Here is a 22,710-nt window from a genome sequence, read left to right as displayed (position 1 = left end):
ACATTACAAAGAGCCCTTATCTTATAGCATGTTTTGATGAAATCCAATGTACATTGTAATTTGTACCTACTATTTGCAGCCATTCATTAAACAAAAGTAAACTAGTAACATTTTTTTATTATCATAATTTTATATAATTCAACAAGGACAGAAATAAATTGATCAAAAAATGACAATAAAGATCTTTACATTATCACAAATATATTTCAAATAAATACTTATTTTAAACTTTTTTTTGTTCATTAAAGAATCTTGAAAAACCCGATATCAAGCAGCATAACAGTTTTCAACACTGATAAGGAATGCTTCTTGAGCACCAAATCACCATATTAGAATAATTTCTGAAGGATCATGTGACTGCAGATTGAAGTAATGATGCTGAAAATTCAGCTTTACCATCACAGGATTAAATTACATTAAACTATAGATACATTATTATAAATTACAGTAATTGTTCTAAATATTGCTGTTTCTTTAATCAAATATGCAGCCTTGGTGAGTGCTAGAGATTTCTTTTAAAAATATTTTGCCGACCCCCAACATTTTAATAGCTGTGTATAAAACATTCATTCTGGAAAACAAGGGCTGCATTTTTAATTCGTCTTCATTGTATATGTATATTTAAAAAATTAGTAATAGGGCGTAATCTAGGAGAGTAATCTGATCATGTAAAATAGATTTTTATTTTTACTAGTTACTAGCCAACACTGATAATGAATGTTCACATTTTTCAATAATAATATTTTACATGTAAATAATCATGTACATGCTTCAAATTATCTAATAACTCCCAAACATCTTATAATAACGGCAACTTACTGACAGGTCTATAATATTTTAATGGCGATTTATAAAGAAGATATTACAACAATAAAAAAAAAGTATTTTCTCATATAAAAAAATATAATGGCAAGTTTGTAAATAAGCAAGACAAAAAAGTTATGTACAATGTTTTGCAGACTGAATTACTTACAGTATACTTTTATATACATAGTAGGCCTTGTTTACCTGTAATTGTCTTGAAAAAAAAATCCACTTCTGCTTAAGAAACACAGGCCTCATTGATATAGTTACTCCACTACAAAATGCAAAAAAAATACAGCTTTTTGCTCTGGACTTTACACACATTAATGTGTCTATTTATAAATTAGAATTGAGCAATTAGATCAATCAAATACTTTGAATTGCCAAAAAGCAACTAGTTGAAACAGTCTCAAATAGGGTCCAGTACACTCCTGGTTGTATACATTTCCAAATACAAACCTATTAATATTATACAAAATTGTTTAAAACAGTTACTGCCAAAACAATCAGACAACATTGCACACATGGACATCAAATGGTATGCAAAATACACTTGGAAAGAGAAACTGATGTATGACAGTTGGATATGACAGTCCTCCACAGTTCATCAACATACAGCTTCCAAAAAAGTAGACATCTTAAATGCTGTACATGATGTCATGTCGATCAGCTTACAGCTTCCTGGGACACCACGCTTGACCTCAGCGCTAACTCAAGCTCTACAAGCAGAATGACACTATGCCAAAGGATAAAGGGCAAAGCTAAGTATGGAGGAATTGATAACGGGCATACGGAGATGCTGTCCTTCGTGCCACAGGTCCCATCACTAGACTGAAGAGAGGGGAGTGAATATCCTTGCTTCCGCAGTGGCTAGTAACTATCATGCCTCTGAATCTTCAATGCACGTTCTGATGCTTGTTCTTCACTATGTCGCTTCAAAGTACATGTCCCACTACCTGAACACAAAAAACAGCATGTTGAGGTTATATATTTTTTATGCCATTAGTGTTGGAGTGGCATGGAAAACATACAATTGCATTCAAAAGTTTGTAGTACTTAATATGTACTTATGAAGCACATATTAATGCCTTATTCTGCATGGCATATTCTACATCACTTGATCCTACCCAATCCCTAAATGTATCTACCTGCCTAACTAACTATTAATAAACAGAAATTAAGAGTTTGAGGCAAAAGTCATAGTTAATAGTGAGAATTGGACCCTAATCTAAAGTGTGACCTTTTATTCAACAATGCATTAATTGAAGAGAACAGGTGAGAGAAAAGACTTCATTTAGACACAAAACATTTTAAATAAATACTGTTCTTTTGAACTTACTATTTATCAAAGGATCCTGAAAAAAAGCATCATGGTTCTCACTAAAATATTAAGCAGATCAATTGTTTTCAATATTGATAATGAGAAGAAATGTTTCTTCAGCATATTAGAATGATTTCTGAAGGATCATGTGACACTAAAGACCGGAGTACGTATGCTGAAAATTCAGCTTTAACACCACAGGAATATGTTGCATTTAAATTATATTAAAAATAGTGCTGTTAAACGTTTAATCGTGCCTAATCGCATCCAAAATAAAAGTTAGTGTTTACATAATATATATGTGTGTGTGTGTACTGGGTATAATTATTATGTAAAGTATATATAAATACACACACACACACGTATATATTTAAGAAAGATTTTATATCTGTATAAAAAAAAAATATATATATTTATATTATCTAAAATTATATACAGTATGTACATGCAAATATTTCTTAATTATATATATGTGTGTGTGTGTGTGTGTGTGTGTGTGTGTGTGAATGTGTATTTAAATATACATAATAATTATAACCGGTACACACACATATATTATGTAAACACAAACTTTTATTTCGGATGCGATTAATCGTGATTAATGACGTGTTTGACAGCCCTAAAAAAAAAAAAATACTATCATTTTAAATGATAAAAATTTTATATTTTCCAATATTACTGTTTTTACTTAGACTGTGTAAACCATTTGATGATTTGATTTCACCCTGCAGCTCAGGCTGGAAACCTGTACATTTTTCTATCCTACTTCCGTTACAAATCTGCGGGGACCATTTTGGCGGGTTTAGCACAATAACAACCGTCAATCCAATTTCTTTTAACCTCTCGACGATGCTCAATTCTTTAGTTTAGCAAAACAACCTGCAAAAATCGCTTGATGCCATTGCTGCTTCTGCAAACCGCTGATCAATGCTACAAACCAAAACGTTTGTTGACACGTTTCCTGACTGGAGTTTTCGTGTCGCTCTGCAAAGTACGTCACCCGGATCGTTGGTCTGATTGGTTGAAGGACTATCCAATTCCGTCCAGAGTCATTTGAACTATGCCCGTTGATCACGCCTACAGAGCAGACTCCCCAGACTAATGTTCAAACTTAAAGGGGTGGTAAACCACAATTTCACTATTCTAACTTTAGCTAGCGTGTAATGTTGCTGCTTGAGCATAAACAACATCTGCAAAGTTACAACGTTCAAAGTTTAAAGCAAAGGGAGATATTTGCTTTTAAAGAAATCAGTTTCTAAGGACTACAGCAACGGCCGCTAGGCGACTACAGACATTCCTCCAGGGTTGGTGACATCACCAGGCTCAATATTTACATAAACCCCTCCTCCGAGAATATGAAATAAGGGGAGGTGAGGCCATTTTGTATCGCGGCGCTGTTGTGGTATAGTTAGGCTGGAGTGTTGTTGCCGCGATGCCAAGGAAACGCTGTTATTTTCATCCGGATTGCAGGTCTGGGGTACTTGCTCTGTTCAGCCTTCCTTGGGACGGGGGTGCGTTGCAGAGCGTTTGCAGAACATACAGCATGTTGCACGTGTGTATGAGACAGCGGGGAACAGGCGCGCGCGGGGCTACCTGCAGCACATCTTACGGAGGAAAACATCCACCGTCTTCGCGATTTCAATGCCGGATTTGCACAACGTCAGCTGCGTGAAAAAAACACTGCCAGTGCGTGGATGCACGACGCGCGCGCTGCACATTTCAAGGAGGACAACACAAACTTCCACAAACTTTGCGAGTTCAATACAGGATATGCACAACGGCTTGTCCTGAAAGCTGGATTTACAAACAGAAGCTGTTTACGGGCCACAACCTGTAAGTCTGATTTATTTTTCATCGATGTGTTTTCCTGTAATAGGTTGTACATTGTAGCAAGGAAGTAAACAGATGACAGCGCTGTTCTGCAAACCAGTCTGTTAAATGCTCATTCATACTTAACGTTATCCGACGAACACCTAACGTTACAAACACTAACGTTAAAATCTCAACAGCGAACCTGACATTAGTGTAAATGATTATTTGATTAGAGCTTTTATGTATTGTTTATCTACAGGCATGCTAAACATGGTTCTGTGTGTGATTTGGCTAACTTACTAGTTAAAGCCAGTGCTTAGTGTTCGTTTTGGGTTAGTTCTTGCGACAGATATTTGGCTATAATCGTTCTAAAAATACAAAAGTTAAAGTGCCATTCAGTAGCGATTATAGATCTGCAGTCTTTACTCTTGAGGACTGAACAGGTTCTGCTTGATCATCTTCACTCAAATGTTCTGGGTCTGATTCGGGCTCATATGGTTTTATTGACGCCGTTGTTTCTAATACTGACCAAAGCACAGCCTCCGGTAAACGTAAGGGGCGTGACGTTTCCGATAAACGTGCACTAGGCGGTTAGCGAATCACAACACACTGGGCCAGCTAACCAATCTGAGCCCATCGCGTATTTTTGAGGGACTGGCTTCATACAACCCGGAAAGCATCAGACCGTTTTACAAGGAGGGACAGAGCAGTGTAGAATAAAGGTCAAATATATGAAAAATAAGGCAATTTTTTTTAAAACGAAGCATGAACACATGTTACAGTGCACCCCACAAACACAGTCAAGCCTTCAAAAGAATGTGTTTTACCACCCCTTTAAAAGATTGAGCTTGGTCTGGTTATACCCAGACAAGCTTTTACTGCATTTTTGCATTGGCAAGCACAAGATAATATTTTTAGATAACAAAAACACTTTACAAAAATCTTACTGCCCCCAACATTTTGAACAGTAGTGCAACTGTCCACAGATGAATAGCACCAATTTCGAAACATCTGTGCTTTCATCAACAAATAATCCTTCACAAACATGGTGAGTCCTTCTTTTCAATGGAAGATGTGTGTTAAAACAAGTCTGTCATTGAGAACAGGCAAATAACAGTATGGAGTCGTTCAATTAAATTACGCCACAGTGAGACAAAATTGCATTGTGGTTCAGCTTAATATGAAAATCTGTTACAAGTCCTCTGATATAGCTTGGACGGAACTCACCTCTTTGTAACTGTTTGTGAACTTGTCCAACCAAACCACCACCTGAGTAACCTGGTTTGGAAAGGAAGACATGCTATTCAAGCAGCCTAAGAACTGGTTCACACTTCACATGCAAGCAGCATTTATTTATTTCCAAATCCAAGCATCTGTGTCAATACACACCTGGCTGTGGCTGCACACTGTTGACAAGCTGATGATCACATGGCACTGTAAAAGGTTGGAACTCTGGTTGAGAACTTGTTGGTGATGGGTGCACTGGTAAATAAAGGGGTACATATTTTAACAACACAAATGCGACTGAAATTATCCAAACTGCCAATAATGCACATAATGAATAAAAGTGCACAATATTTGAGCAGGGTTTCACAATAACAGGGGTTTGTGAACCCCTGGGGTTCTTAACACACAGTTTATTTACACATACGTATAATTTTCAACATGTGTGTGGACAGAAGTTTACAGGACTTCAGCAGAATTTCGCCAAACTATTACAGCAAAATACAATATATTACTATATGTAGTGTAAATAAAATTATAATAATGATCAAATATTCATTTGATATTTTCACAGTACAACTGTAATATAGAACAGTAACATTTGTCTTCATAATATGTATACAAATTATTATTAAATATTATCATCATTTAATTTGATTGGGTTCCTAAAACCCACTTGAGTGTTTGTTCCACTTGAACAAAAACACATTTTTGAAAAAAAAAGAAAATAATAATATTTTATATATATATATATATTAATCGCGATATATAAAAAAGATTAATCGCATCCAAAATAAAAGTTTGTGTTTACATAATATATGTGTGTGTACTCTGTTAATTATTATTTATATATTAATACGCAAGCATGTATATTTAAGAAAAAAATATAATTTTTATATATAAAACATTTATATTTATATATATTATAGATTATATAAATGTATATACAGTATATACATGCAAATATTTCTTAAATATATACATGAATGTGTGTGTATTTATATATAAATAATAATTAACAGAGTACACACACATATATTATGTAAACACAAACTTTTATTTTGGATGCGATTAATCTTTTGACAGCCCTAATATATATATATATATATATATATATATATTTTTTTTTTAATTTAGTTACTTGCTAGTCATGTGACCATTAACTGATATCAGAGAACCTTATAATGTGTATTTAATTTAGTGGTTTAACGGATCACATAACTCAAGCAAGCAAGTTTTGAGTCACGGATCGGATCATTTTTCGGATCAGCAAGAAAAAACAACAACAAATAATTGGGGCAATTACAAGCATAGATAAATACAATATAGTAAAGTTGCAAATAAAGTGAGATATAACTATAGTATTCAGGTACAAAGATGTAATAATTAGGCCTAAAATGTAAAATAACACTATACTGTATAAATTAAATATAGATTAATCATGGTTAAAGCTGTGTTTTGTTGTTTGATTAACATTAATGACAGACAGCAGCAGGATTATTAGGCCACTGTCATTTTAAGACCTACTGCACAGATCCAACATAATTATACACATCAGATTTCCTTCTCAACTGTTTACATTCACTTAAGATACAGTTTAACCGGCTGTGTGCGAGTACCGAATTGAGTTGAGTTTTCACCTCTTCTTGCACTTGAATGGTTTAAAAATGAATGTGAATGTGAAAACTGGCAAGACAAAACGTGTCAAACTTTGACTCTGTGATGGTTAAACTTCGCAATTAATTCACAAATAACATGCAAGCCAAACCACGGGCCCTGGTTCGTACGGATCACAAATCATCAACTACGATCCATTTATGACCATAAACTCGATGTCTGCACTAACCATTGAGGTCTGGACTCTGTGTTTTTCTCCGTGGTGGTGTATAATAAAAGTCGTTTAAAGTATTGAAATATTAACTTAGGGGGTACTTCAAGTAAATTGGCAACCTGAATTAGAGCAAAAGCTCTCAGCACACTCTTAAAAATAAAGGTTCCAAAAGGGGATTTTCACAGCAATGCCATAGAACCACCATTTTAGGTTCCCCAAAGAACCTTTCAGTGAACAGTTCTTAAAAGAACCATTTTTCTTAGTGTGAAGAACATGTAATCTGACTAAACTTAATCTGAAGAACCCTTTTCCAATTCAAACAACCATTTGTGCAATGGAAAAAATTCATGGATGTTAAAGGTCATGGAACCTTTATTTTAAAAGCGCAATATCAGACATGAACAGAGATGAAATATAAGATGCATGAGAAAGTGCTTGTTGTCATACCAGTTATGTGAGTGCTCTTCTGTGCGTTGTCTCCTGAGGAAGGACCTGCTCCATTACCATCTCCGTTGTTGGCCGTGTTAGATGGAACAGTTGCAAGGAGCCCTGCCAAGTATTATGATAAGATCCATTAAATTGCACAGCTAAACAGCGGAATTGAATTTGACATATCAATTAACAAATGGACTCTCATGTAAAACTAAATGTTTAATAGTTAAACTAGATTTTTAAAGAGTTTTCTTACCAAGGCCCCGGTAGCAGGACAGCTGCTGGTAAATCTGCTTCATTCGCTCGACGTTTATTCTGCTGGCCTCAGCATGATTAACCATGGGTTTGGGATAGTGCACTCCAATTATGCACTTAGCGATCTTTTGAACACTTTCTGGGGCATTCCAAGGGTCATAAATGAATTTGGCAGGGAAACCCCTCAATATGGGCAAATAACGCCTGTAATAATAATAATAATAAATAAAACAGCTTTCAAAGATAATGATCGAATTTTGAAAATATTTAACCAAACTGATAATTTACAGTAACTAAATATTAAAGGGTTAGTTCACCCAAAAATGAAAATTCTGTCATTAATTACTCACCCTCATGTCGTTCGACACCCGTAAGACCTCCGTTCATATTCGGAACACAAATTAAGATATTTTTGTTGAAAGCTGATGGCTGAGAAAGGCTTCAGATAGGCCTCCATTGGCATTCAGTACATTTACACTCCCAAGACCCATAAAAGGCACTTAAAACGAGAATATGACGTAGCGCCGGGGTTCGGGAATCCATGAAATGCACACTTTAACCCCATTTTGAGAACTACGCCGAGACCTAAAGCACGATCAATGTAGAATTCAACAGCTTAGACACGCGCGTCTTCCTCTGCTTGTAAACAAATCGCTTCTGGGTCATGTGTCCGAACGCCGGATCTGCGTCATATTCTCGCGCATGCGTCGTGGAGGCACACACGAAAGACAAGAACAAGTTGGATAAAGGTGTTATTTTGATTTGTTTTGGCGCACAAAAACTATTGTCGTCGCATTGTAAAATTATTGTAGAGTCACTGTGGTGAGATGGACTTTGTAACGACGTTTTAAGTGCCTTTTATAGGTCTTGGGTGTGTAAATTTACTGAATGCCAATGGAGGCCTATCTGAAGCCTTTCTCAGCCATCAGCTTTCAACAAAAATATCTTCATTTGAGTTCCGAATATGAACGGAGGTCTTACGGGTGTCGAACGACATGAGGGTGAGTAATTAATGACAGAATTTTCATTTTTGGGTGAACTAACCCTTTAATAAAAATGTAAGCAAGGGTTAAGAGTGGTACCTTATATAGTCTCCATTAGGGTCGGTACGTCGACCGAAGCTCACCGGACAGTAACAGTGAAAGAACTGCTGGAAGAATGAGCTGCATGAAAGCCACATCCAGCTTCCTGCGTTAACGCTCCAGTCAGCATCCAGCAACAACTCTTCAAAAACCTTTGAAAACAAACATAATATCAATATAGATTTTAATGCAGAAAGCAACCGCAGATATTTTTATGAAATCCAGAACACCATGTTTCCATCCACCTATTTTTGTGTGAATTGTATGATTTCACATAAAATACGCTCAGATTTAAAAATTAGATATGATATTCCAGTTTTGCGCATAATTTAAATTTGTAACTTTGGATGGAAATATAGCTACGGATGGCAGTACCTTCATGCCCTCTTCCCAGCTGATCCACAGGTCTCCACGTGTGAGGAAGCAAGCAACAGCGTGCCTTGCCAGATGGTGGATCCACCCCTCCTGCCTCAACTGGGTCATTATGGCATCAATCCATGGGAAACCAGTCCGGCCCTCTGCCCACTTCGCCAAAGCTTCGGGATTCCTGTCCCACGGGATCTGCACGCAGATGGGATTGAACTCCATTTTGTCGAAGTGTGGGTTGTTAGTGGCAGCCGTGTAGAAGAACTCACGCCAGAGCAGCTGACCATAAAGAGACAGTGGTGGGACGCTGTTCTTCTTGACCTGCGATCGAAAAGCCAGAAAACAAAGGATAAGAATAACTTGTCATCCACTTATGATCTTACAATCAATTATGACAATAATGAATAGTGCCTTAAATGTCAGAGTAAGACTCATGTTGTACTCTTCACCTTTCTGTAGAGGTCTGTAAGTTTGAAATAGAAAAGTATGCAGGAGAGGCAGCCAAACCGGAGGTAAGGGCTCAGGCCTGTGGGGCTGGCCAGCAGGGAATTAGAATTCATTCTGGGACGCTCGAAATTAGCCACCCAAGCCTGCCAAAAAAAACAACACAAAAAACAAAGAGAGACGAAAAAAAAGACAACATTAGGAGGTAGTCCATATATACATCCTTACATATATACCGGTCAAAAGTTTGGAAATATTACCATTTTTTATGTTTTTGAAAGAAGTCTCTTATGCTCATCAAGCCTGCATTTATTTGGTCAAAAATACAGAATAAAAGCATTGATATTGCGAAATATTATTTCAATTTTAAACAATGGTTTTCTATTTTAATGTACTTTAAAATATAATTTATCTATGTGATGCAAAGCTGAATTTTCAGCATCATTACTCCAGTCTTCAGTGTCACATGATCCTTCAGAAATCATTCTAACATGCTTATTTATTATCAATGTTGGAAACATTTTTTGCAACCTGTAATACTTTTTTCAGGATTGATTAATTAATTGATAAAAAGTTAAAAAGAACAGCATTTATTCAAAATAGACATCTTTTCTAACAATATCAATCTTTTCCTGATTGGGACAAGCATTTAAAGCTTTGTGTCATGGTGGGCGTCTGTAGATGAGAGTCCGAAGCAAGGACTAGAGGTCTTCACGGAGCCCCCGAGACCCGTGGACCCGGGACCCGACCCGGGACCCGTACGGGTTCGGGTCGATATTTTAAATGATCAGCCGGGTCCGGGTCGGGTCCCAATCTATTACTACGGGTCCCGGGTCTGTTTAACATTGTGTGCAATACCCGAGTCGATCCGGACTCGGAGAACACCTGCCCGTGATCAGAGTCAGTCAGCACTGCTTGTGTGTTTTTTGTAACTTGCAACTGTAAAATTAGGATAAGAAAAGTGTGAGCCGGGAAATAAGGTTTAAAAAAAAGAAAGAAGAAAAACACGAGCGATCTCTCTCTCTCTTGCTCGCTCGCCTCACGCGCTCGCTCTCTCTCTCTCTCTCTCGCTCGCTCGCTCTCTCTGCAAGCGCACGGTAATAATAATGGTTACCTTCATGAGTGATGTGTGAAAAAAGCTAAAAAACAACGAATATAAAGAAGTTAAACCCACGGCACCTCTTCTGTCCGGGCATCCTTCATGCATATTGTGGACAAACATGAGAAAAAAGTAAGTGCTGTCTACGTGTGACGCACTGTTGAAGTTTGATTTGAAATTATATTTAAATAATATATTTAAAATCAGCAACAAAATCTCAGTTGAACTGTCACAAATGTTTTCTATGATGCTCAAATTGCGTAAAAAAGCTCATATTTCAGGTTGCTCCAGCCACCGCGCATGTGCGCAGTATCAAGCGCGTGTCATTTCTATGGCAACCCGAGCTTCCGCTGTGATTGACTTTAATAATAATATGAATGAACCGTCTTATTTCTTAAAGTTTTGGTGGTCAGGCTCGCTCACAGAGATTATAGCAAATAAATAATGCGGACGTCAGCGGCCACCGAACGAGCAATCGTTATTATAGTTCAAAAAGGCAAACAGTCAAAGTTATTATGCGAGTTAACTCGAGTCGAAATGCAAATCTGCAAAGACGCATTTGTCATCCGTCACCGTGACATAAAGTGGACTTTTAAAGCTGAAATGATGAGTGAATTAAGCATGCTTGGAATAACAAGAGAGGAATAACATGGATTTAACTTTTTGGCAAGGATGTAATGCATCACAAGTAACGTTACAAGGAAGGGAGACGACGGCTAGGTAAGACAAAAAGTTATATTTTTCATAACTTGTTTATTGACTTGTTAATATCAGTTATTGTGGAATATGTGACAAACGGGTCCAGTCGGGTCTGTGTCTTCACGCCGGGTTCGGTTCCATCTTTTAAATAATAGACGGGTCCAGGTCGGTTCCGGGTACTACATTTTTGGCATTTCTCGGATCTTCACGGGTCCGGGTCCAGCTTTTGAAATAATAGACGGGTCCGGGTCGGTTCCGTTAAGCACATTACGGGTCTCTTCGGGTTCGGGTATGAATTTTTGGACCCGTGAAGACCTCTAGCAAGGACTGCTGGGACGACATTGTCTTGTAGCATGTTACAGTGGTATATAAGTGGAATGAGAATTTTAGAATGACACGACATGACGTCTGAAATCATTTTAACATAATTTTCAATACGATAAAGTGTACTGTTTGCATGTCCTATTGATTGGATTAGAAAAAGTTTAAACCATGCGACTATTATTATAATAAATATGGTGTAATACGAGGCAAAAATGCATAACTGTAAGACAAAGCAACAGAGATGATATTTACCTTCCTCTCCAGGTGTCTCTCTAATCGAGTCAGAGCTTCAGTCTCTCCACCAGGCCACACAGCTGATGACAGCCCCTCTGTTTCAAAACCTGAAGCCACATTTACTGATTTAAAAATCTCAACAGACACATGCACATATCTGCAAAGTTAAGGGACACGGGTGTCTCACCGAGCTCCTCCAGTGATGGTACGCCAAACTTGTCGTCGTGGTCTTCGCTGATGGGTGTTGCGCATTTGCCCATGACTTCAGCCGTGATGGTCTCTGCTGGTATTTCCACAGGATCCATTTTGCTGATGAGTGTCTGAAATCGTTTATAGGTGAGAGGAGACTGTCCTCCGTTTAACTCGATAATCCTAGAGACATAGAGAGAACACAAATCAGTGATTGGGATATATAAACAATATTATTGGATTTTAGTGTTGTCAAGATATCAAAATATCAAAGCCAATAAAAAGAACTTGCACGACTCAATACAGCAAAAGCTACTATGCTTTTGAACACGTAGGCAACATTATATTAAGATCAGGCATAACATTATGACCTAATATTGTGTTGGTCCCCCTTTTGCTGCCAAAACAGCCCTGACCCTTCGAGGCATGGACTCCACTAGAATGTGGTATGTGGCATCGCAAAGTTAGCAGAAGATCCTTTAAGTCCTGTAAGTTGCGAGGTGCGACCTCTATGGATCGGACTTGTTTGTTCAGCACATCCCACAGATGCTTGATTGGATTGAGATCTCGGGAATTTGGAGGCCAAGTCAACACCTCAAACTCGTTGATGTGCTCCTCAAAACATTCCTGAACCATTTTTGCTTTGTGGCAGGGCACATTATCCTGCTGAAAGAGGCCACAGCCACCAGGCAATACCGTTTCCATGAAAGGGTGTACATGATCTGCAACAATAGGTAGGTGGTACGTCAAAGTAACATCCACATGGATGGCAGGACCCAAGGTTTCCCAGCGGAACAGTGCCCAAAGCATCACACTGCCTCTGGCTTGCCTTCTTCCCATCGTGCATCCTGGTGCCATTTGTTCCCCAGGTAAGCAACACACACACACCTGGCCATCCATGTGATGTAAAGAAAACGTGATTCATCAGACCAGGCCACCTTGTTCCATTGCTCCGTGGTCCAGTTCTGATGCTCACGTTCCCACTGTTGGTGCTTTCGGCAGTGGACAGGGGTCAGCATGGGCACCCTGACTGGTCTGTGGCTATGCAGCCCCACACGCAACAAACTGCAATGCACTGTGTATTCTGACACCTTTCTATCAGAACCAGCATTAACTTCTTGAGCAATTTGAGCTACAGGAGCTTGTCTGTTTGATCGGACCACACTCCCAAATGCATCAATGAGCCTTGGCCGCCCATGACCCGGTCACCGGTTCACCAATGTTCCTTCCTTAGACCACTGCAGACCGGGAACACCCCACAAAAGCTGCAGTTTTGGAGATGCTCTGACCCAGTCGTCAAGCCAACACAATTTGGCCCTTGTCAAACTCGCTCAAATCCTTAAGCTTGCCCATTTTTCCTGCTTCTAACACATCAAATTTGAGGACAAAATGTTCACTTGCTGCCTAATATATCCCACCCACTAACAGGTACCACAAAGAGATAATCAGTGTTATTCACTTCACCTGTGTTATTCACCTGATCTGTGTATATATTAACATAAATATAAAGTTACATTAAAACACTGAGCAAACACTGCAATATAACTAACGAATGAAACAAATTAATGGTGAAGCGTGTAATTAATTCACAATTTTTTCAGCCATCAAACAACAAATTCAGAAATTCAGAAGTTGAAAATATGGAGAAAAAAAATACTACAAAAGTAAAATGTAATAATAGATTTTTTTAATATTATCAATATTATACGAATTTCCTTAATAAAATAATAATTTAAATTGTAGTCTTAATATTTTTGTATTAGACTATATTACAAAAAGTACAAAACTGAAAATATGAAATGAAAAAAATTACTCAAATAATGTTATAATATTAATAAGATTCTAATATTTAAAAATATGACATACTCTGTTATTACATTTAAATTTAATTTTAGTTATTTTATTTTCAATGTTGTGCTTTTTGTAAAATATTACATTATACAGCAATAATTTTTATTGTGGCTGGCTTGACAATGTATATTCAGACCGTGGTTTGCCTGTGTTCTGTATTTTTTATTTTAGAATATATTATATATTAGAATATTTAGTATTTTAAGCACTTTTTGACATTCTAATGACAGATTAATATAACTCTGCATCTGTGGGATCTCTCAATATCTGTCTACATGACAGTCTCAATAAAGAGTTACATATCAGGCATGATGGGTAATAGCTTCCCACAGGACTGCTGGCAGCTATGTGGGAGTCATATGGGCATAAGACAATGATTACAGATACACTCACTTGTCCAGATCATAGAGTGTGTGGGAGATCCTGACAAAGACCTCCACCCCTGCCTCAGTGGCCAGCTTTTTAATGGCTGCATCACGATCCTTCCCGAAGGGCTCGGAGTCGTACTCATATGAGAGACGGGTGATTTTCCACTCCTAAGCAGAAAAAAAGAGAGGGAGAAGCGAGTCAAATAAGTGGCACAGCATAAAAACACAGAGCACAGCATGTGCTGGGTTAACAGAAAACGGTTTACTAGTCTCTAGGCGGTCTGTTCGTTGACCTTGAAAAGTCTTGGAAAGACATCCGTGGGTTGTCCCCTGATGACAAACAGGCGAGAGTTAAGTTTGCGAAGGCTGGCGTCCAAGTCCTCAAGACACTGCAGCAAAAACCTGTAACACAAAGATTAATTAATCAACATTTAATCTCAATAGTCAGTGATGAGCAAATAAAAAAGTACTTTAGATAGACAGTTATTCATTTTAATTTCTTGCCGCAACAGCAGAGGGATTTTTCTGACAGGCTTCTGACAAGAGTCCAGCAGAGGGCACCAACGAACTATCATTATGAAAAGCACACTGGTTACATTCCGTATTTCATGGGCTGTTCAGAATGGAATAATTGTAGAATGCCTAATATTTCTTAAAATAGAAAGTGAAAACATAGCAGAAATAAACGTTGCTTGGTTAGAGCTTTTTACTTCCAAGGCACCTCATTGTCCACAACAACATGTAAAGGACTCCTAGCCCAAGTTTTGTTTTCGAAACTTAATCTACGGGTGCTACTAGATTATGTTAAAGGTCCCATGGCATGGCATTTTTCTATTATTTTATAGTGTTTCCTGAGGTGTACTTATATTGTTAGTATGATTTTTACATCATAAAATGTCATAATTTAGAAATAAAAGGCATTTTTTCTATACTGCTGTTTGCCCTGTGGCTAAATGCCCTGCTTCAAGAGGCGTGTCTGCTGTGAGACTTCAGTAAAAACGCCCACTGTTGTGATTGGCTGACATCTTTGCATTTTAAATGAGCGGAGGGGGCGTGGTTTAATTAGGTCTACGACGCACGAGCTGCTGCCAGAGAGACGGATGGACCGGAGTTCACTTCACATCAGTTCTGTCAGTCTCAGTTCAGTGAACTGTTATAGTTACTGGAATATACTTAAGGTTATTAGTTTATTTCTAGTCGGAGGGGCTGTCACTCATGTCAGAAAGTTAGTAACTTTAGTAAATTATGGATCAGCGCTGACTCGAGACGCGAACCGTTTAGAACGATTCAGTCCGATTTGGTGAACTGGTTCGGTTCATTAAAAAGAACCGATTCAAAAGAATGATTCGTTCACGAACCGGACATCACGGAGATGGAGCGATTGCTAACAAAGTTATTTATAGTAACTACTGAGTTGTGAGAGCGCTGTCTATCAGCGCGAGTTTATTGTGTTTGTATCTGAGAGTTCTGAATAAACACGAGTCCCAGTCACGCCGACTTCATCATTATTCTACCAACTTTGTAACACATGCAATGTACCATTACAGCTGTCGAGATGAACGAGTTAGTAAGTGTTGATTAAAGCAGTATTTCTAGATATTTTCCAATTATATGAAAAGCGTCAGTGACGCGCATCGAGTAACTTACACAGCGCAAACAAAGACACAACAGCAGTAATTGAATGTAATCCAGTTTATTGTGGGGAAAGCTGGCTAGCCTAGCCCAGATACCCTCACGCTTACCCCCGTCTGCTTAATCTCGCGCCGCGTATGGTGCCTCCGCTGTGGGCCAGATGCAGTACTGGGGGTCGGGGATGTTGAAGGCCGAGCTTCGGCGTGTGTGAGGTTTATCTCTAAAGATGCTGCTGTACAGTCTAGTACAGACTACTCTGCTGATGTTGAGCAGAAACGACTGTATGCACATTTAAGAACAGATAGACGCGACGAGGACGTACAAAAACACTGACTCACAAGATAGAAAACACGAAAACACCGTTCTGTCGGGAGAGAGAGAAGCCACAGTGTGTGCAAGAATAATAAATAATTAGCTTCACATAAGAAATCAATGATCACAGATCAGAAGGAACTGAAGAAAGACTTCTGTTTTCATTTGTCCATCCAAACACTGAGAAACTGCCAGCTTTCACTCGTTCACAAGTAACGTTAATGATCTCTCGCGCTTGCATGGGCGTGCCAGATTCTCTGGGCGGAGGAAAGGGAGGTAACCGCTCCTGCTTGGACGTCAAACCAGGAGACTTCAGGATTGGCTAGTCTGGCCTGTCATTTTCTCAAAGGCAGAGAAAGACAGCCAGAACTCGGTTTTACACAGATCAACATTTCTATCCACTTGGGGACAATATTCAGGCTAGGGGAACTCATATTAAAGGGTAACTAAACCCCTGCTCAGAGCTTAACTCCACCCACTGGCAATTTTCAAAAAATGCTGGAAAAGTGGGCAGAGCCCGGCGGACACAGAGGGGACAAACCGAGGGCGGGGCTGAGCGGAGGGCGTGCACCTGAGACCCGCAGGGACGGGTTGATTGACAGCTGTCAGACTCGCGAGTCGCAAAGATGGAGAATGACTGGAGTGACTCCAGCTTTGCAACAGAGCGGTCATTTCTCCTACCTTCACCTGAAGTGGAGGAGGGTGGATTGTCTGTAGACATAAACCCGGAGCCTTATCAATGCAAGCCGCTGCTCAAACTGCGTTAACTCCCGATGCCGACGATGCTAGTGAAGCAGCCGCGCAAGAGAACCGACCTAATCTATCTGCGTCCGCGGCAACCACTTGCGTGTCCGGGTTTGAAAGCGCGTCTCATGTATGAAAATTATCTGTACACATGACGGGCGGCAATAAAATCGCAAGAAAAGCCTGACGTGTACTGACAACTGCATTATTTAACCGTATTTTCTTCAATACAATGTTAAAGCAAGTGTCAAGTGAGTTTCATTCATAATGTTTCCACTTCATGTAACATGACAGTTCATACTGGAGTGAAGCCGTTCTCATGTGATTGGGGGAAACATTTCTGAGGGCGTGGTGAGCTCGTGCCAGGGGCGCGGATAGTGAGCCGTTGGAGGTACCATCCTACGTCACGATGTACCACAACGTCCAATAGGAAAATTCAACTGCAGTAGCCACCGTTCAACCTTAAGAGGGCAGCACTTTGGCGGTTTTACACCATATTTTATAGAATTAAAACACTTTATACTCAAATGTCAAAACATTTACTCGAATCAATGAACAGCATTAATAAAGCCCCAGTATTACAGATCATTAACTAAAAAAAGTTGGTTTAGGGTTTAGTTACCCTTTAATGTTGAAATACCTCATAAAATGAAAATTTCATGCCATGGGACCTTTAAGAAAGCTTTACAAAAAGAAATTACATTTCAGGAATCAGGGATTCCACTCTTTTTAACCAATGCATTTGCATGACTCATCCACTGGATGAGAATTAAGAATAAAATTAAGGATCATGTTCTACCCAGTAAAATATTTCAGAGCTTGGCATAACTGGAAAAATATATTCTTTATAAAAATGCCAATGGAGTTTTAAGACTTAAATAATTTACAATACTTTTGCTTCTTAAATGAGTTTACCTCTTTTATCCTGTTGGGCTGTGGGGTTTTTAGTTGTTTCAGCTCATTTTAGCAGACGCCATTTTGTTGAATGACCCAGTTAAAACCCCTACCTTATACATAGAAGGCTCACAAATGACTCAATCATGAAATTAACACTGACTGGACACATTTTAAAATAGTATGATTTTCTTTTTGGCTGCACTGAATATATAATGTAATAAGGGTATAATCCTGTCTGAGCTAGAGTTGTGTGTTCAGCAGACTAGAGTTCCCTCTTGTGGGACTGTGTATTAGTAGCATCCAGTTGAGCCTGTCTGCAACCCTTCCTTGAGACGTCTGATCCCCTTCAGTACGTCCCGGCCTCCAGGTCAAGGCCATTTCAATCTGAATCTGCATATGCAAACACATTTGGCTTGTGCTACAAAAGCCATTAAAGAAAATAAGTAGTATGTACACCAGCAGATGTTTTGTTTTCCAGCACAAATATTACTAATAGACTACTGTTTAAAAGTTTGGGGTCAGTAAGACTTAAAGAAAAAAAATTAACACTTTAATTCAGCAACAGCAAGGATGCATTAAATGGATAAAAAAAAAATACAGTAAAGATATTCAGAGGTATATTATATATATAGCCAACAAATACTGTTCTTTTGAACTTTGAAAAAATTAATCACAGTTTCCACAAAAATCTTACATAAAATGTTGAAGCACCAAAGCAGCAAAATTATTTCTGAAGGATCATGTGACACTGAAGACTAGAGTAATAATGCTGAAAATTCAGCTTTGCATCACAGGAATAAATTACATTATTAACATATAAAAATCAAGCCATTTTAAATGTCTATATTTTACTGTATTTTGGATAAAATAAATGCAGCACAAGAGAAAAAAACTCACGAACCATAAATGTTTGATTGGTGCCGTACAACTCTGTATAATTAAATACAAAATCATTCAAATTTATACACAGGCTTGTCCCTTAAGTGTTGTATGTTAAGTATGTTCCTAAATATGATAAAAAAATGATCAATACTTTACACATTTATAAGCATTTCACCATATTTAAATCCATTCTGAAAATCTGTTGTTGACAGGACATGCATTCCATAATTAATACTTTATAGTTTCAGGTTTAATATTTACATATTTAACATAAAAATTAAATTATACTTCTGCATCAATCCTCACTTCAGGTGCAGTTTCTGAGCTGCCTTTGCATTGTAATGATGGCACAATACAAAGGAGTGTGACAACCTACACACGTGACCAGACTTTGCGTGGGTTATATAGAATTTTGATAATAGTTTAGCAACCATAAAGAGGAGTGGTGGCATACCGTAGGAGAGAGGCTGTTTGAAGGAGGACAAGTAGGTCAGTGCTGAAAGGGGAATGAGGTAATAGAATCAACTGACACACTGACCTACTTCCTCACATCCTGCACGTTACATCATAACTTTGCTATGAGGGTGAGCACTCGGCACTCAAGAATCCCACCAGGATGTCCCACCACCAGATACATCCAACCAGCACTAATAACAGGCCATAACAATGGCAATATCTTTCTGTAATAGTCCGAATTTATCTATAATATTTTGTGAATGTAACAATACCCTCAATTCGATGCATTTCACGATACTGAACTCGTCGTGATACATTATTGCAATACTCCAAGATAAATAGTAAAAAAGTTAACAAAAAATATACTATTGATTAAAATGGTAAATTTGATATACATTGGGGTGGAATGAATAGGCTTGGACTTGGTGCTGGTGACCCAATGCACAGGACAGTGGTGACACCAGGAATACAAATATTCATGATTCTGAAGAATATGCTTGCACTCTGTCACTGACTAGATATATTTACAAAAATGTATGACACTTTTTACTTGTAACAGAAGACATTTGGCATTATCAGGACTATTTTTTATTCGTGAAACAATAGCAAAACAATTATTGATGAATAGAATGTCTTGACTATTAAGAACAGGTAGTTTTTGTACCCATTTTTGACAAAAGGATGGTAAAAACATATACAGTATATGTTGTTAATGCTCCTCACCTCCCAAATTAAGACATAAGTATGCAAAACATTTAACGTTGCTGTCAAATTATTATTTAAAAATGACTTACAGGGTGGAATGAAGTATAACAGGGTGGAACACCAATGTTAACAGGTTTTAACAGTGGGTGAGCTGTTAGACATCATTGTCCTGCATGGTTTGCCATCAGTAATGTGTGGAACTGCACCTATATAATATTGTTTCGGTTTATAGACCTAACAGGGTGGAATCTAAAAGGGTGGAAAATTGAGCCAAGTTAGCAGTAGCTCTTTGAGTGATCAACGTTTAGCTAGCTAACCTTCTACAAAACAGAACTTTTATAACTGTCAGATATATGTTTTTAAATTGTTTTGACCAGACAAACATTTGCCATAACATAGCCTAACAAGGCTGGAACTTAAGAGTGTGACAAGCAGGATAACATTTAAAAAAAAAAAAAAAAAAGAAAAAGGTAGGAGTGAGAGTTGAAGCCTACTGTACAGTTGAAAATTCCAGTGGGAAAATAAATGATGTAATTTTCTGAAAATGGTCTCAATGGAACTGTGGTCTTTTGTGGAAGTTGAGAAAGTACTTACAGGGTGGAAGATGACTTCAGGGACACAGTAAATGAAGAAAATTGTAAAAAATAAAACACAATTTAAAAATATTTTGAGGTTATCATTTCATGGTTTATAGTTCTTGTGGAAGTTGATTACTTTGCACTGAGGACATGATAAAATGTAATGCATTTATCAATAAAAAGGTGTGTAAAATACAAAATAGTATTTGTAATGTATATTATATCTGTTTAAGTGATAAAGTAGACCTAAATATATAATATGTAAAATATATTATAAATATGACTCATTTTATAGAAAATATGAGCAAGTAAATCATAGAGACAGAAAAGTCTCTGTATAACAGGAACGACTCAGTTACTAAGGAAAGTAAAAATATATATGTCTATTATATCTGTTTAAGTGATAAAGTAGACCTAAATATATAATATGTAAAATATATTATAAATATGACTCATTTTATAGAAAATATGAGCAAGTAAATCATAAAGACAGAAAAGTCTCTGTATAACAGGAACGACTCTAAGGACTAAGGAAAGTAAAAATATAGGCTCATATAGTTATTATAGGATTACTTATTAGTAATAATACACTAACCATAAGAATAGACTACTTGGCTTATCATACGTGCTAATGTCTGATCCCCTCTGTCCTCTGTCTGATCCAAAGGAAACTCACCTCCATCTGCTGATTCCCACATTGGACGATCCTGCAAACCAGGGATCCAGTATGTAAACGCATCTCAGAGTATCGGCTCCTATAATAGAGTCCCGCAGTGATGGGTTATCATGGAGCCTTAAGCCCTTTCTGAACCAGTGGATCGTATTGACCACCATTACTCCAAATGTACTGCAGTCCCTTGTGAGATCACGAATGCTCCAGCAACTCCCAAACTTCTCAATTCAGGTAAAAACGTAGATCCGGTGACGTCTTCTTCAGCCTTGCTCAAGCAAAACTTTTCCCATGTTGAAGCTGGATCTCTGATGAATCACGCAGAGAAGATCCATATAGTTGCTTTACACACCCTGTGATTGACACGATGCGCGTGCATCATCACATTTAGAGTGTGTTCAGAATATTACGCCGTGACAAAACACACAACATTACTGTAAAAATGACGGGTTAATATGAAAACAAAAACACGCATAGGAAAACCTTAACAAAGAAAGCACGCGAGCGAACGTCAACATTGGTACGCGAAGCCCGAAAAAACAGCCGTTTAACTTATTATTACTAAAACATGAAATAAATACGTTTTCTGATTATATCCTTATGCGAGCGTATGTTCTCTGTCCATAAAGCGACAAATAGTTACACGATTGTTGTCCTTTAGTTCACCCCGTGAACCATCATCCATTAGTCGACTCCACCCACTCATTGACGCAAACCGGCTCCTACGCAGCTGATTGGTCAGATTCGCCCGCACGCGTATTATACCATCACGTTTCTGCGGTGTGCTTAACTGCGCAAACCAGCGCACTTTTCTTTTAACTGTCAGATGCTGTCGGTTTTGTGAAGTCAGTGACATGTTCTGGATTAACTTTGGCCACGATACACAATGACCACTTAAATAATACTGCATTTAGATTTAAATACTTAGGGAAAGCTTGCTATGCCGATGTTACTGCTCTATTCTGATTGGATAATATGTGAGTAACGTTACCCGGATAGGCAAATGAACAGAGGCACAGGGGAACAGTTGAGTTTTGTTATGATAAATATTTCAGCACTAGTGGTAGGTCATTCTCTTAAAGTGAATTATGGTCACAATTTCACTTCAACTTTAAAGTAAACTAGTAGCAATCGAATAATATATTATGTCATTGTTATATAATACATAAACAATTTTGTGGTGACCGAGGCTAGTTGTCACAGGGGTTTTGTAAGGTTTTGAGTCAAAAGTCCAATAACTCATCTTTTTCTAGCAGTTTATTTAGTATGCTGCTTTCAAACACATAGAGACACCTAGAGCAAAACCCTAAAATTACAATATTGCCATATTCTTGTTGTAGATATGGGTAAACAATAAGTGAAAACAATAAAACAACATTGGCATACATTGAGGCATTAGCTACAGAGTGAAGGCAGGACTGTGTTCTCAGGACTAGAGTATCAGTCATAAATTCCTGATCAGGGTAAGTTTTTATATGTTGTAAACGTTTTTAAAAGCC

General features: G+C 38.0%; 2 protein-coding genes across 4 annotated transcripts in view; one reads left to right on the top strand and one right to left on the bottom strand.

The window, feature by feature from the left end:
- Nucleotides 1-98: 98 nt before the first annotated feature.
- cry1b (cryptochrome circadian regulator 1b) lies at nucleotides 99-21,390 on the bottom strand (the record flags this gene model as incomplete). 3 transcript variants are annotated; one of them, XM_079825553.1, is made up of 13 exons in its annotated part: nucleotides 99-1,760; nucleotides 5,165-5,215; nucleotides 5,327-5,419; nucleotides 7,440-7,541; nucleotides 7,681-7,883; nucleotides 8,762-8,913; nucleotides 9,137-9,448; nucleotides 9,577-9,717; nucleotides 11,946-12,034; nucleotides 12,115-12,299; nucleotides 14,361-14,503; nucleotides 14,629-14,737; nucleotides 21,218-21,375. In XM_079825553.1, the coding sequence occupies 13 exons, from the start codon at nucleotides 21,373-21,375 to the stop codon at nucleotides 1,675-1,677; spliced, it is 1,824 nt and encodes a 607-aa protein (XP_079681679.1). In that variant the 3' UTR covers nucleotides 99-1,674. The 3 variants fall into 3 exon arrangements, with proteins under 3 accessions (XP_079681679.1, XP_079681681.1, XP_079681680.1); XM_079825554.1 differs by having other exon boundaries at nucleotides 821-1,760; nucleotides 5,133-5,215; XM_079825555.1 differs by lacking the exon at nucleotides 5,165-5,215 and having other exon boundaries at nucleotides 100-1,760; nucleotides 21,218-21,390.
- Nucleotides 21,238-22,710, top strand: part of btbd11b (BTB (POZ) domain containing 11b) — a 115,166-nt gene continuing 113,693 nt past the window's right edge. Inside the window, exon 1 of the mRNA XM_079825541.1 lies at nucleotides 21,238-21,445. The gene's annotated coding sequence lies outside the window, so the exon portion shown is untranslated. The remainder of the gene's footprint in view (nucleotides 21,446-22,710) is intronic.

This window comes from Gobio gobio (genome assembly GCF_949357685.1).
Source record: "Gobio gobio genome assembly, chromosome: 9".
Classification (NCBI taxonomy): domain Eukaryota; kingdom Metazoa; phylum Chordata; class Actinopteri; order Cypriniformes; family Gobionidae; genus Gobio; species Gobio gobio.
This window is presented reverse-complemented; position numbering and strand designations above follow the sequence as displayed.